The sequence below is a fragment of the Oncorhynchus mykiss genome, chromosome 1 (assembly GCF_057628025.1).
Source record: "Oncorhynchus mykiss isolate SJ-2025 chromosome 1, ASM5762802v1, whole genome shotgun sequence".
NCBI classification, from domain to species: Eukaryota; Metazoa; Chordata; class Actinopteri; order Salmoniformes; family Salmonidae; genus Oncorhynchus; species Oncorhynchus mykiss.
Genome location: NC_143022.1, coordinates 70597119 through 70610832, shown reverse-complemented (window position 1 = coordinate 70610832; position 13714 = coordinate 70597119). Strand labels below are relative to the sequence as shown.

Below are 13714 nucleotides of genomic sequence, written 5' to 3'. Positions count from 1 at the left end.
GTTTCACTTTAGCCACTGACCTACTCTCTACAGTAATCTTATCCATTGTGCTTCAGATGACCCTGAGATGAAAATAGGTGTATCTCCCATTGCTAGCAAAAAGCTACAAGTGGCCAATAAGAATGGTAAGAATTGGAAACATCAATCATTTTTTCCCTCTCTGTAAAAACCTGTTGGGTTTGACTCGCCACCTTGGTGTTTTTATTTCTGTTCCTTCAGGCCTGGGTTGTCTGGAGAGTCTGCCAGGTCCGGTTGTGAGCATTGAGACAGAGATGGCCATGGAACAGTTTAAGGAGAGGCACAGCCAGGAGGTGCAGGACCTGAAGATTGAGTTAGAGACCAAGGTAGAGGAGGCATTCTGATATGCATGCTCACACTAGGTTTTAATATTTTCAAGAAACTACACATTTTCCTTCCTGAGAAAATTGCAAGAAATTACGGGCTTCCCGGTATTCCCGTTCAAACCGGAAGTGCTATTTAAAAGCTATAATACCAGCGGAAAAAAATCTGACATGATTATACCACTATATTGGAGAAATAGACACATGAATCTAACGGTTTCTTGTTGTCTTTGTTGCAATTCAATCAACTCAGTTCTCTCGAAGTCACCACACTATTTAATTGATGTAGCCTAGTTAACAGGTGTATGACGCACTGTTGGCCAACTGGTAAAATATTATGAGGTTATTACAGTCTACTGAAAATTACATTTGTTTTAGCCTACCTTTGACTGAAAGATGCAGCTTGGTCATTTTCTCTCCCCTTACAACTGTCTATCGGTGAAATTTGGGAAGGTTGTGGCTGTTTTGACTGTTTTTACAGCCATTTTGTCAGAGCGGACTTGCGAAAGTATTCACCCTCCTTGGCATTTTTCCTGTTTTGTTGCATTACAACCTGTAATGTAGCTAACAAACAAACAAAATAATTTGCATAGGCTATAGGCCGTACCTGTTTAACTTAGATTTTCTCCGATGAAGTGGTCTGTCATAACGCGCAGTGCTTACATTCTTCCCAGATAGGCGGTTTTTGATCTTCGCCACAAATTGGCCACAGACTGAGAAGACTCTCTTGGTCTCCATGGAGGTGGCCTGGATCGTTGCGAGTGCCTCAAACATGTATTTTGACCCATCTGTTTCCTCCTTAGAGAGGATTTTCAGCAGGTCGGTTTTGCATTTGGCCTCGTTGGCAATCATTTTTGTCAAACTTTGCCCCACAGACAAAACTAAAAATGCAACAATTTCAAAGATTTTATTGAGTTACGGTTCATATAAGGAAATCAATCAGTCAATTAAAATAAATAAATTAGGGCCTAATCTATGGATTTCATGACTGGTAATACATATATCATGCTGGAACATGAGGTCTTCTGCAAACCCACAGTTTCATGAGCTGTCCGGGTGGCTGGTCTCAGACGATCCCGCAGGTGAAGAAGCCAGATGTGGAGATCCTGAGCTGGCGTGGTTACACGTGGTCTGTGGTTGAGGCCGGTTGGACGTACTGCCAAATTCTCTAAAACGACGTTAGAGGCGGCTTATGGTAGAGAAACGTTCAATTCTCTGGAAACAGCTCTGGTGGACATTCCTGCAGTCAGCATGCAAATTACATGCTCCCTCAAATCTTGAGACATCTGTGGCCTTGTATTGTGTGACTTCACATTTTAGTGGCCTATTTTTGTCCCCAGTACAAGGTGCACCTGTGTACTGATCATGTTCAATCAGCTTCTTGATATGCTACACCTGTCAGGTGGATGGATTATCTTGTCAAAGTAGAAATGCTGACTAACAGGGATGGAACCAAATTTGAGAGAAATAAGATTTTTGTGCGTATGGAACATTTCTGGGATGTTTTATTTCAGCTCATGAAACATGGGACCAACCCTTTTATATGTTGCGTTTATATTTTTGCTCAGTGTAAAAAAAGCAGATAGGCCAACCATTAGTGACTTTGTAAGTAAATACGGTAGGCTACAACAACACACCCTGAGCGTTGATTATTGATCATGCAGATAGCAGAGCAGGCCGTATGATGACAGATTTAGACTTTGCACATAATTTAACATTTACATTTTATTTCACTCTGTTCATAGAAATAATTTATAATTGACTGGTTTCTCACTATCATTTATCCCGGGAAAAGATGGGTTTGGGCGGGAAATTCCAGTAAAGCTCGGTAACCCGGTTCCCGCCATTAAACCCTAGCTCACACGTTTTTGTATAGTTTTGATTACCGTCTCCTATTTTTGTATGTGAAATTGAAAGGTCCAAAATTGTTGGCAATTTGAGTGACACTAGATGTACTGAAGTTAGTTCAGTATTTACATGGGAGGCCCATTTTTCTAATTCTGGGATAGCCCTGAACCACCTCATCATCCTCGCCTCACAGGTGAACTTCTACGAGCGCAGCCTGGAGCTGATGCGACGGAACATGGAGGTGGAGAGGAAGGACATCTCTTCGGGCTTCAAGGTGGAGATCAGTGAGCTGGAGGAGCAGAAGGCCCAGGCTGAGGAGCAGGTTAAGAGGCTAAGGGAGGCAGTGGAGAAGCTGCAGACCGAGTTACAGAGCAGCTCCAGGGGCCTGAGAGGGCCAGGCTGGGGCGCTGACCAGGAGAGAAGGGCCCAGCGCGAACAGGCTGAGCTGGAGCAGAACTATGCCCGGGAGATCAGTAACCTGGTCCAAAGACTGACCTCTGAGAAAGACCAGCTAGAGGCTGAGCTGAAGCTCAAGATGGACCAAGAGTTGCTGCTCGTAAGGTGAGTGTGGCCAGACTATCCTCCTCCCCAGGGCTGTCTTCTGAAATTAAAACAAATTAATTTCAAGTTCACATTCTTGTGTAGGTTGGCTCCCGGTTTTGCATTACATTTTTTAAAACATTTTTTGTGCCAACTGTAACTTTTGCATGAGTCCCTTTAACTCCATAACATATACACTAGACTTACACAACAATGGTGTGTGAGCTGGGACTGGTGTACGTTGTGTGTATGTATTTACACTTAATGTACAAAACATTATGAACACTCTTACCATTTTCTATTTTTTACTTAACACTTTTTTGGGGTTAAGGGCTTGTAAGTAAGCATTTCACTGTAAGGTTGAATTTGTTGTATTTGGCGCATGTGACAAATTTGATATGACACACTGAAGACTGACCAGATGAATCCAGGTGAAAGGTATGATCCCCTATTGATGTTACTTGTTAAATCCACTTCAATCAGTGTAGATGAAGGGGAGGAGAGAGGTTAAAGAAAAATTAAGCCTCGAGACAATTGAGACATGGATTGTGTATGTTTGCCATTCAGAGGATGAATGGGCAATACAAGACATAAAGTACAATTGAATGGGGTATGGTAGTAGGTGCCAGGCACACCTGTTTGTGTCAAGAACAGCAACACTGCTGGGTTTTTCAAGCTCAACATTTTCCAGTGTGTATCAAGAATGGTCCACCACACAAAGAACATTCAGCCAATTTGACACAACTGTGGGAAGCATTGGCGTCAACATGGGCCAGCATCCCTGTGGAATGGTTTTGACACCTTGTAGAGTCAATGCCCCGACAAATTGAAGCTGTTCTGAAGGCAAAAAGGGGGTGCAACTCAAGGTGTTCTTAATGTTTTGTCCACTCAGTGAATGTGCGTGTGTATATATACAGTACCAGTCAAACATTTAGATATACCTACTCATTCAAGGGTTTTTCTTTCTTGTTACTATTTTCTATATTGTAGAATAATAATGAAGTAATAATATGATGAAATAACACATATGGAATCATGTTGTTAAAAAAAAAGTTTAACAAATCAAAATATATTTTAGATTTAAGATTCTTCAAAGTAGCCACCCTTTGTCTTGATGAAAGCTTTGTAGAAAAATAAAGAAAATCCCTGGTATGAGTAGGCGTGTCCAAACTTTTGACTGGTATTGTACTGTGTGTATATACAGTACCAGTCAAAATTGTGGACACACCTACTCATTCCAGGGTTTTTATTTTTATTTTCTACATTGTAGAACAATAGTGAAGACATCAAAACTATGAAATAACACATATGGAATCATGTAGTAACCAAAAAAGTATTATTTTATAATTGAGATTCTTCAAAGTAGCCACCCTTTGCCTTGATGACAGCTTTGCACACTCTTGGCATTTTCTCAACCAGCTTCATGAGGTAGTCACCTGGAACGCATTGCAATTAACAGGTGTGCCTTCTTAAAAGTTAATTTGTGGAATTTCTTTCTTTCTCTCCCTAAGAAGTGAATGCGTTTGAACCAATCAGTTGTGTAGTGAAAAGGTAGGGGTGGTAAACAGAAGATAGTCCTATTTGGTAAAAGACCAAGTCCATATTATGGCAAGAAAAGCTCAAATAAACAAAGAGAAATGACAGTCCATCATTACTTTAAGACATAAAAGTCAGTCAATCCGGAACATTTTAAGAACTTTGAACGTTTCTTCAAGTGCAGTCGCAAAAACCATGAAGCGCTATGATGAAACTGGCTCTCATGAGGACCGCAACAGGAAAGGAAAACCCAGTGTTACCTCTGTTGCAGAGGATAAGTTCATTAGAGTTACCAGCCTCAGAAATTGCAGCCCTAATAAGTGCTTCACAGAGTTCAAGTAACAGACACATCTCAACATCAACTGTTCAGAGGAGACTACGTGAATCAGGCCTTCATGGTCGAATTGCTGCAAAGAAACCACTACTAAAGGACACCAATAAGAATAACACTTCTTGGGCCAAGAAACATGAGCAATGGACATTAGACCAGTGGAAATCTGTCCTTTTGGTCTGATGAGTCCAAATTTGAGATTTTTGGTTCCAACCGCCATGTCTTTGTGAGACGCAGAGTAGGTGAACTGATGATCTCTGCATGTGTGGTTCCCAACGTGAAGCATGGAGGTATGATGGTGCTTTGCTGGTGACACTGTCAGTGATGTATTTACAATTCAAGGCCCACTTAATCAGCATGACTACCACCGCATTCTGCAGTGAAATGCCATCCCATCTGGTTTGCACTTAGTGGGACTATCATTTGTTTTTCAATAGGACAATGACCCAACACACCTCCAGGCTGTTTAAGGGCTATTTGACGAAGAAGGAGAGTTGGTGGAGTGCTGCATCAGATGACCTGGCCTCCACAACTACCTAACTTCAACCCAATTGAGATGGTTTGGGATGAGTTGGACCGCAGAGTGAATAGAAAAGGCGCCAACAACTGCTCAGCATATATGGGAACTCCTTCAAGATTGTTGGAAAAGCATTCCAGGTGAAGCTGGTTGAGAGAATGCCAAGAGTGCAAAGCTGTCTTCAAGGCAATAGGTGGCTATTTGAAGAATCTCAAATATAAAATATATTTTGATTTGTTTAACAGTTTTTTGGTTACTACATAATTCCATGTTTTATTTCATGGTTTTGATGTCTTCACTATTATTCTAAAATGTAGAAAATAGTAAAAAAAATAAAAATAAAAACTTGAATGAGTATGTGTCCAAACTTTTCACTCGTACTGTATATGTGTATGTATCTGTCTCTGTGTGCCTTGGTGAACAGTGTGTGTGCTATGTAATCAGGGAAGAGGCAGAGCAGCAGGTGTCTCAGATGAAGACTCAGCAAGGCGAGGCCCAGCGCAGCTTCATGCACCAGCTACGCTGTGAGCGCCTGCGGCTGGAACTGGAGCAGGAGAGGCACAGGGAGAGACTCCACAGTACAGAGAGGGCGGTTGAGGAGCAGGCCAGGATCTGCAGCCGGTCCGCTGTGGAGAGGAAGAGGCTGGAGGAAGGGCACCAGGAGGAAGTCCGGCAGCTGAAAGAGCACATAGCCAGTTTGCAGGAGCAGGCAGATCTGACCTCCGATAGGCAGAAGTCACTTATACAGCATTGTCAGTTAGAGGTGAAACTAGAGCACTATCAAACACAGTGCAGTCAGTTAGAGGCTGAACTGGAAGAGACTTGCGATCGGTGCAGTCAACTAGAGGCCAAACTGGAAGTGGTTTGTGCCCAGCTGGAGCTGGAGGAACGCACTGTGTGTCTGGAGTCTGAGGCTTTGACCGAGCGTCTGACCTCTGAACAGCATGATGTAGAGGAGGAACTGGGGTTGGTGAGGGATAGAGAGCGAGAGATCCTTAGTGAGGTGTCTCAGCTAAGAGAGGAGCTGCATAGTCTACGGTCTGAATATATGACACTTCTTCAGGACAAGGAAATTATGGCGGAGAACTGTAGCAGTTTGTCCAGCACCTTCCTACAACAGCAAGCTCAGCTGAGGGCCAAAGAGGAAGACACGGATACCCTGAGGGGGGAGTTGGAGAGGGCACGGGAGGCTCTGAGAAATGAAGTTGAACGATGCTCAAGGCAGACTGCTGAGCTGGACTCCCAGAAGACGGACAGAGCGAAGCTGATGGAGGAGCTGAGAAAACACAGAACAACTGTTGACTGTCTACAGTCAGATCTTGACTGTGTCACTGAGGAGTTAAACCAGTGGAAGAGGGCAGAGAAGAGTCTACAGGAAGCATTGAGGCTGGAACAAACCCAGGTCATGGAGATCAAATCCACCCTGGACCTGGAAAGGGAAGAGATGGGCTGTCTGGGCCAGGAGAACGCCCACTACATCCGCCTGGCAGACCAACTCTCCAACCAGATCGTAGAAATGGAAATGGAATCATCCAAACTCCAAGACCACATCCACCAGCTGAATGCCCAACTGGTTGAAATGTCCAACCTAGTTTCTGATCTCAGGACCCAGCTAGAGGCCAAATTCACAGAAGTAGACCACCTTGAATCAGATATAAAGCAGACTGCAGGTCTGGTAGAGATAGCGGAAGCCCTGTCCAATAAGCACTATAGGGAAGAGGAGCTGCTGAACACCCAGCTGGAGACCAAGGAGAGAGAGCTGTGCTCCCTCAGAGGAAAGGCTGGCAGCAGCACCACAGTCCAGCTGCAGCAGGCCCTGCTGTCCTCTCAGGCAGAGGTCCACAGGTTGGAGGAGGACTTTGAGTGGGAGAAGGGCAGGATGAAGGAGCAGCTGGTGGAGATGGAGAAGCTGGTCATGGCTCTGGAGATGGTGATGGATCCTACCAGTCCACACAGGTTTGTGACGTGCAGGCCTGTTGCCGGAAATCAAACCAAACCAACCTTCAAATGACTAACCTCCACCTGCCTTGAAACATTCCAATGTGTTTCTGCCCCAAACATGTTGGCTGAAATTTGAATGACTAATTGCAACCGATCTGCTCTCATCTGAAAGAGATCCTCACCTTTTCTCCTCACAAACCTTCTCCAAGTGTTTAACCTTCTCTAAACCTTAACACCTTAATTGTCTGGAATGCATTAACAATTTTATGTCTCTCTAGCGGCATGATTTTCACCTAGGTGCATGATATTAGATTTAATTTGTCTGACTAACATTATTTTATATCATTGAATGTTTGTTTGTCTAAACCAGTGTCCATTTTACTTTCGCCACATAAGTGCATTGATTTCACCCAGAGTTTCATCTGGAACTCAAATGTTTGCTTCAAATTATAAATGCCTCTATCAAATCAATCTCCAGATAAATATTATGTTTAAATATCTTCCAGATTAAAATGCCTTTGAGGAAAAACTCCTATGTAAACTATTTCAACTCTAGTTCTCAGTTAGATGAGGTCAACTGTGAGAACAGTGCTCTGAAGGACAGACTGGCCATGTTACAGCAGGATGTCCAGAGAATGGAGGAAGAGATCGTCAAGAAGAAGTAAGCTGATCCGTCAGTAATGTGTTGCTGTGAGATAATGTTAAATTCAGATATGGTTTACAAATGTATGTTACAGAAGGGGTTGTTATTTAAGATGTATTCTGTCTTCACAGCTATTAATCATTCCGTTCCGTCTTTGATTTCACCAGAAAGAAACTGGACGAAGTGGAGCAGGAACACGAGAAGAACAGGGAGAAGCAGGAGAGACTTCACAAAGAGGTTTGTTTTCAATCGTTTTCCATTTCACTATAATCACCCTGCATAGTTCAACTGACCCTTTTAGCCTGATAGATTTTAATAGCCTACATTTGATCATTGGACACATGATCATTCTCTCAATCACCCGAGGTCACTGCATAGTGATGAGCAATCCCAGTCTGATAAACCCTTCATCCATTCCCTTCCCTCTCAGAACGCCAAGTACCAGGAAGAGGTGCTGGACCTGAGAGCCCACAACCTGCAGCTGAGCGGCGTGAACGCTGAGCTTAGCTCCCGTCTCCGTGCCGACCAGGGGGCGGTCCAGATGCTGACGGAGAGGCTGGCGCAGGTGTCCCGGGAGCAGGAGGAGGGGGCGGCCACAGCCAGGCAGCTCCAGGAGACCTCCACCCAGCAGGAGAGGGAGAGACTCCACCTGCAGGCAGCCTGGCGGCACGACAAGGAGCTGCTGGAGAGAGAACTCCACACCATCAAGGAAAAGGTGTGTGTGTGTATATATAGGGGACTTTTGGGACAGTTGTGGTAGAGTTTTCCATTGTCTAGATACTATATTTTGGTCTATGGGAAATTGAAGTTTGTGAGAATTTTCTTGGTCAGCATTTTTAATGAATGGGCCTCATTTATGTATCTTGGTTCTTAAATGTCTTGTTTGCTCTTAGCTCCAGTGTTTATCAGAGGTGGAGTCCTCACTGACCAGCCTGACCCTGAAGCACCAATGGCTGGAGCAGGATAAGGAGAGGCTGCTGAGGGAGGTGGAGGAGAGGACCCAGAAGGTGAGAGAAGGATGTACTTGGCTATTGCAACTCTGTTCAGTCAGTTTCCTCTGACTGAATATGTATGAATTATGATGTTATTGTTTTCAGGTTGAGAAGCTCCAAGAGTCTCTTCTCTCTGTGGACTCCCAGGTGGAGCTGCTTCGCTCCCAGCTCCAGGCAGTGGATCAGGAGAAGAATGGCCAGACCCAGGAAGTAGCCAACCACCAGAGGATGATACAGGATGCCCAGGACAAGGTAGGTGACATACTAACGACGAAAACAATAGAAATGTCTGCTCACTGTTTGCTGGTCCTGAATGTGATCTTTAATGAAGTGTTGTGATACATTAGCACTTTGACTGACTTCATTGTTGTCTGCTGATCATCAGGTAAAGGAGCTGGAGGCCAGCATGGGCAGGCTAAGCAGGGAGAAGGAGCAGCTGCGTCTGGCCCAGAAACAACATGAGGAGGAGGCCACTATGGCCCTACAAAAGGAGTGCCAGAGCCTGCGCCTCCAAAACCAGGAGCTGCTCCACAGGGTAGAGCTACGTTACTTGCTCTTAAAGCCATAGCCACGGGATGTAGGGGTGCTGGAGGTGCTGCAGCAGCCCCTTGTAAATTGGAATATATTTTGCCAAAATTACACTGGACAAAAATATAAACGCAACATGCTAATCTTTCTCTGATTTTTCTGAGTTACAGTTCATATAAGGAAATCAATAAATTGAAATGAATGAATTAGGCCCTAATCTATGGATTTCACATGACTGGGAATACAGAGGCCGTCTCTAGCTAACTAATGTAGCTAATTAGCCAGCTAATCTCTGTAGCTAGCCAGCAAGCTAGAAAGCAACGCTAAAGAGATGGCAAAGCATAAAAATGAAAATGCATTTATGAAGCCTAGAAACATGTTCCTCACACACTAGGAACGTATTTCCTCCAATTTTATAACGAAAAGGTGCCTCAGTCCCAAAACACAAGTTTTCTGGAGACTTATGGGAGGAACGTGTGATAACGTCGTCCACTGCATGGCTTTCGGTAGCCTGATTTCATCCAGACTAAAGAGAAATATGCACACAATGCATCCCTGACCACCACCTGAAGTGGTCAGCCACTTCAGACCACAATTGGTCACCCAATCAGACCACAAAGTGACTAGACCGTCTTTTCAATGCTATCTTATTCTGATAGCAGAAGTCGCATTGAAGTGTCAAATGTAGACATGAACAGATATGCATCTGTTGGTCACAGATACCTTAAAAAATATATGGGGCATGAATCAGAAAACCAGTTCTCTTCAATGGCTGTGTAAAATTGCTAGATATTGGCGGAAACTGGAACACGCTGACGTACACATCGATCCAGAGCATCCCAAACAGCTCAATGGGTGACATGTCTGGCGAGTATGCAGGCCATGGGAGAATTGGGACATTTTGAGCTTCCAGGAATTGTGTATAGATCCTTGCGGCATGGGGCCGTGCATTATCATGCTGAAACATGAGGTGATGGCGGTGGATGAATGGTACGACAATAGACCTCAGGATCTCATCACGGTATCTCTGTGCATTCAAACAGCCATCGATAAAATTCAATTCTGTTCACCACATTGACATCAGGAAACGGCTCACCCACGCGACGCCATACACTCTTTATGCCAGTACAGTTGAAACCGGGATTCATCCGTGAAGAGCACACTTCTCCAGTGTGACAATGGCCATCGAAGTTGAGCATTTGCCCACTGAAGTCAGTTACGACGCCAAACTGCTGTCAGGTCAAGACCCTGGTGAAGACGACGAGCACGCAGATGAGCTTCCCTGAGATGATGTCAGACAGTTTGTGCAGCAATTCTTCGGTTGTGCAAACCCAGTTTTATCAGCTGTTCGGGTAGCTGGTCTCAGACGATCCCGCAAGTGAAGAAGCCGGATGTGGAGGTCCTGGGCTGGCGTGGTTCCCACTTGGTCTTCGTTTGTGAGGCCAGTTGGACGTACTGTCAAATTCTCTAAAATGACTTTGGAGGCAGCTTATGGTAAAGAAATGAACATTCTCTGGCAACGGCTCTGGTGGACATTGCTGCAGTCAGCATGCCATTTGCACACACCCTCAAAACTTGAGACATCTGTGGCATTGTGTTGTGTGACAAAACTGCACATTTATGAGCTTTTATTGTCCCCAGTACAAGGTGCACCTGTGTAATGATGAATCCATCCACCTGACCGTTGTGGCATATCTTGGCAAAGGAGAAATGTTCACGAATAGGGATGTAAACCAATTTGTGGACAAAATTTGAATGTTTTTTTGTGTATATGGAACATTTCTGGGATCTTTTATTTCAGCTCATCAAACATGGAAACAACACTTTACGTTTATATTTTTGTTCAGTATGTAGTATTTCTTGTTTGTACATAAATAGATCAAATTCTAAATACTACACCAGATACTATAATTTAGCCATAGAGGACCAATAGCTAGCTTCTTTAAAAAAATAGCTGTGGTGGATTGTTTTTAAGCATAAATGCAACTACAGCCTGCAACTTGGGCAGTGCGTGGCAAATATGTTTTATTTTATTTAACCTGGCAAGTCAGTTATGAACAAATTATTATTTACAATGACGGCCAAACACGGATGACACTGGCCCAAACCCGGATGACACCGCCCTATGGGACTCCCAATCACTGCCGGTTGTGATACAGCCTGGATTCAAACCAGGGTGTCGGTAGTGACACCTCTAGCACTGAGATGCAGTGCCTTAGACCGCTGTGCCACTCGGGAGCCCAATATCAGCTGATTGTTGAGTTGCGGCTTTCAGTGAACAGCAGGTAAAATTGGCCTTCTATTTCAAAATACAATCACTGGAAAACACAGTTTGGAAATCAAATATCTACTGCTAAAAAGAGAAGACTCTAATCTGCCAAATGACGTAGAATTCCATGAAAATAGGCCCATATTTTTTCAGACCTCTTCAAATAATGAAGCCTTTGGGCTGATCCTTGAATGTGCGCTCTGTTGAGTTAAATCTTACTGTTAGTCTGCAAATGCGGTCACTGATGCTTGCATGCAATGCTTTATTTTCAAGGTGAATTATTTTTGAAGTGGTTGTTGTGCTTTGTTTCCTTCAGGTGTATCAGCTGCAGGGCCAGGATGTGGAGGTTCAGAGTCTGACCGAGGAGTGCCTGACTCTAAAGAACAAACAGACACAGCTGGAGACTGCCAGGGCAGAGGCACAGGATCAGGTGACTAATTCAAACATTTTGGTCAAATAATTGATAAATATAATTCTAAACTGAATGCAGGTTTGCCAATTCAAACTCAAATTGAGCAACTAACACCATGGTACAAATGTGCACTAATCCAGGCTTGCAGAAATTCATTTCATGAACATTTCCAAACTCCATATCCTATTGAGTCTATCAGCGTGTTTGAGGGGATCAGTTTGAGCAAGAATAGTTTGGGGTGCTAGGCTATTAGTGGCTCACTGTACAGTCTGACTACAATGTAGTTGATTCTCAAACACACACTGTTTTATGGTGCAGGCACTGATGGTGGACACAGCCTTGACACTAGCCCAGGCCCAGCATGTCCAGGAGCTGCAGCAGTTGAGGGAGCAGGCAGGCCTGGGTTCCAGGGAGCAGCTGGCACACTTTCAAGCCCAGCTGGCAGATGAGAAGCGCAGGGGGAAGAAGCTGCAGCAGACCCTCCGCACACAGGCCCAGCAAGCCAGCACCCAGATAGGCCTGCAGCAGGTAGTGTACAGGATGCACCCAATTCAGCCACTGGTTACAGTTCAATAGGCATGATTTGCACCCTTTCAGACTTCTCAGAAGAATCAACCATAGTTTAACACAGAACTAAAAGTGATCCATAAATGTACAGTTGAAGTCCGAAGTTTACATACACTTAGGTTGGAATCATTAAAACTCGTTTTTCAACCCCTCCACAAATTTCTTGTTAACAAACTATAGTTTTGGCAAGTCGGTTAGGACATCTACTTTGTGCATGACACAAGTAATTTTTCCAACAATTGTTTACAGACAGATTATTTCACTTATAATTCACTGTATCACAATTCCAGTGGGTCAGAAGTTTACATACACTAAATTGACTGTGCCTTTAAACAGCTTGGAAAATTCCAGAAAATTATGTCATGGCTTTAGAAGCTTCTGATAGGCTAATTGACATAATTTGAGTCAATTGGAGATGTACCTGTGGATGTATTTCAAGGCCTACCTTCAAACTCAGTGCCTCTTTGCTTGACATCATGTAAAAATCAAAGGAAACCAGCCAAGACCTCTTAAAAACATTGTAGACCTCCACAAGTCTGGTTCATCCTTGGGACTAATTTCCAAACACCTGAAGGTCCACTTTCATCTGTACAAACAATAGTATGCAAGTATAAACACCATGGGACCACGCAGCCGCCATACCGCTCAGGAAGGAGACTCATTCCATCTCCTAGAGATGAATGTACTTTGGTGCGAAAAGTGCAAATCAATGCCAGAACAGCAAAGGACCTTGTGAAGATGCTGTAGGAAATAGGTACAAAAGTATCTATATTCACAGTAAAACGAGTCCTATATCGATATAACCTGAAAGGCCGCTCAGCAAGGAAGAAGCCACTGCTCCAAAACCTCCACAAAAAAGCCAGACTACGGTTTGCAACTGCACATGGGGACAAAGATAATACTTTTTGGAGAAAATGTCCTCTGGTCTGATGAAAAAAAAATGGAACTGTTTCGCCATAAAGACCATCGTTATGTTTTGAGGAAAAAGGGGGAGGCTGGCAAGCCGAAGAACCCCAACCATGAAGCACGGGGGTGGCTGCAGGAAGGACTGGTGCACTTCACAAAATAGATGGCTTCATGAGGAAGGACAATTATGTGGATATATTGAAGCAACATCTCAAGACATCAGTCAGGAAGTTAAAGCTTGGTCGCAAATGGGTCTTTCAAATGGACAATGACCCCAAGCATACTTCCAAAGTTGTGGCAAAATGGCTTAAGGACAACAAAGTCAAGGTATTGGAGTGGCCAT

The 13714-nt window shown here is 43.9% G+C and overlaps 1 protein-coding gene across 7 annotated transcripts in view; it reads left to right on the top strand.

The window, feature by feature from the left end:
- Positions 1 to 13714, top strand: part of ninl (ninein-like) — a 47170-nt gene that overhangs the window by 31662 nt on the left and 1794 nt on the right. For 2 of the 7 annotated variants that reach the window (XM_036983326.2, XM_021608870.3), the window contains exons 15-26: positions 57 to 125; positions 220 to 344; positions 2383 to 2750; positions 5558 to 7069; positions 7611 to 7715; positions 7865 to 7934; positions 8128 to 8412; positions 8591 to 8704; positions 8795 to 8941; positions 9075 to 9224; positions 11803 to 11916; positions 12217 to 12426. In XM_036983326.2, coding sequence (XP_036839221.2) covers positions 57 to 125; positions 220 to 344; positions 2383 to 2750; positions 5558 to 7069; positions 7611 to 7715; positions 7865 to 7934; positions 8128 to 8412; positions 8591 to 8704; positions 8795 to 8941; positions 9075 to 9224; positions 11803 to 11916; positions 12217 to 12426 — 3269 coding nt within the window. Of the gene's footprint in view, positions 1 to 56; positions 126 to 219; positions 345 to 2382; positions 2751 to 5537; positions 7070 to 7610; positions 7716 to 7864; positions 7935 to 8127; positions 8413 to 8590; positions 8705 to 8794; positions 8942 to 9074; positions 9225 to 11802; positions 11917 to 12216; positions 12427 to 13714 lie in introns of those variants that run through there. The other 5 variants (XM_090238049.1, XM_021608893.3, XM_090238042.1 and 2 more) reach the window with 4 other exon arrangements.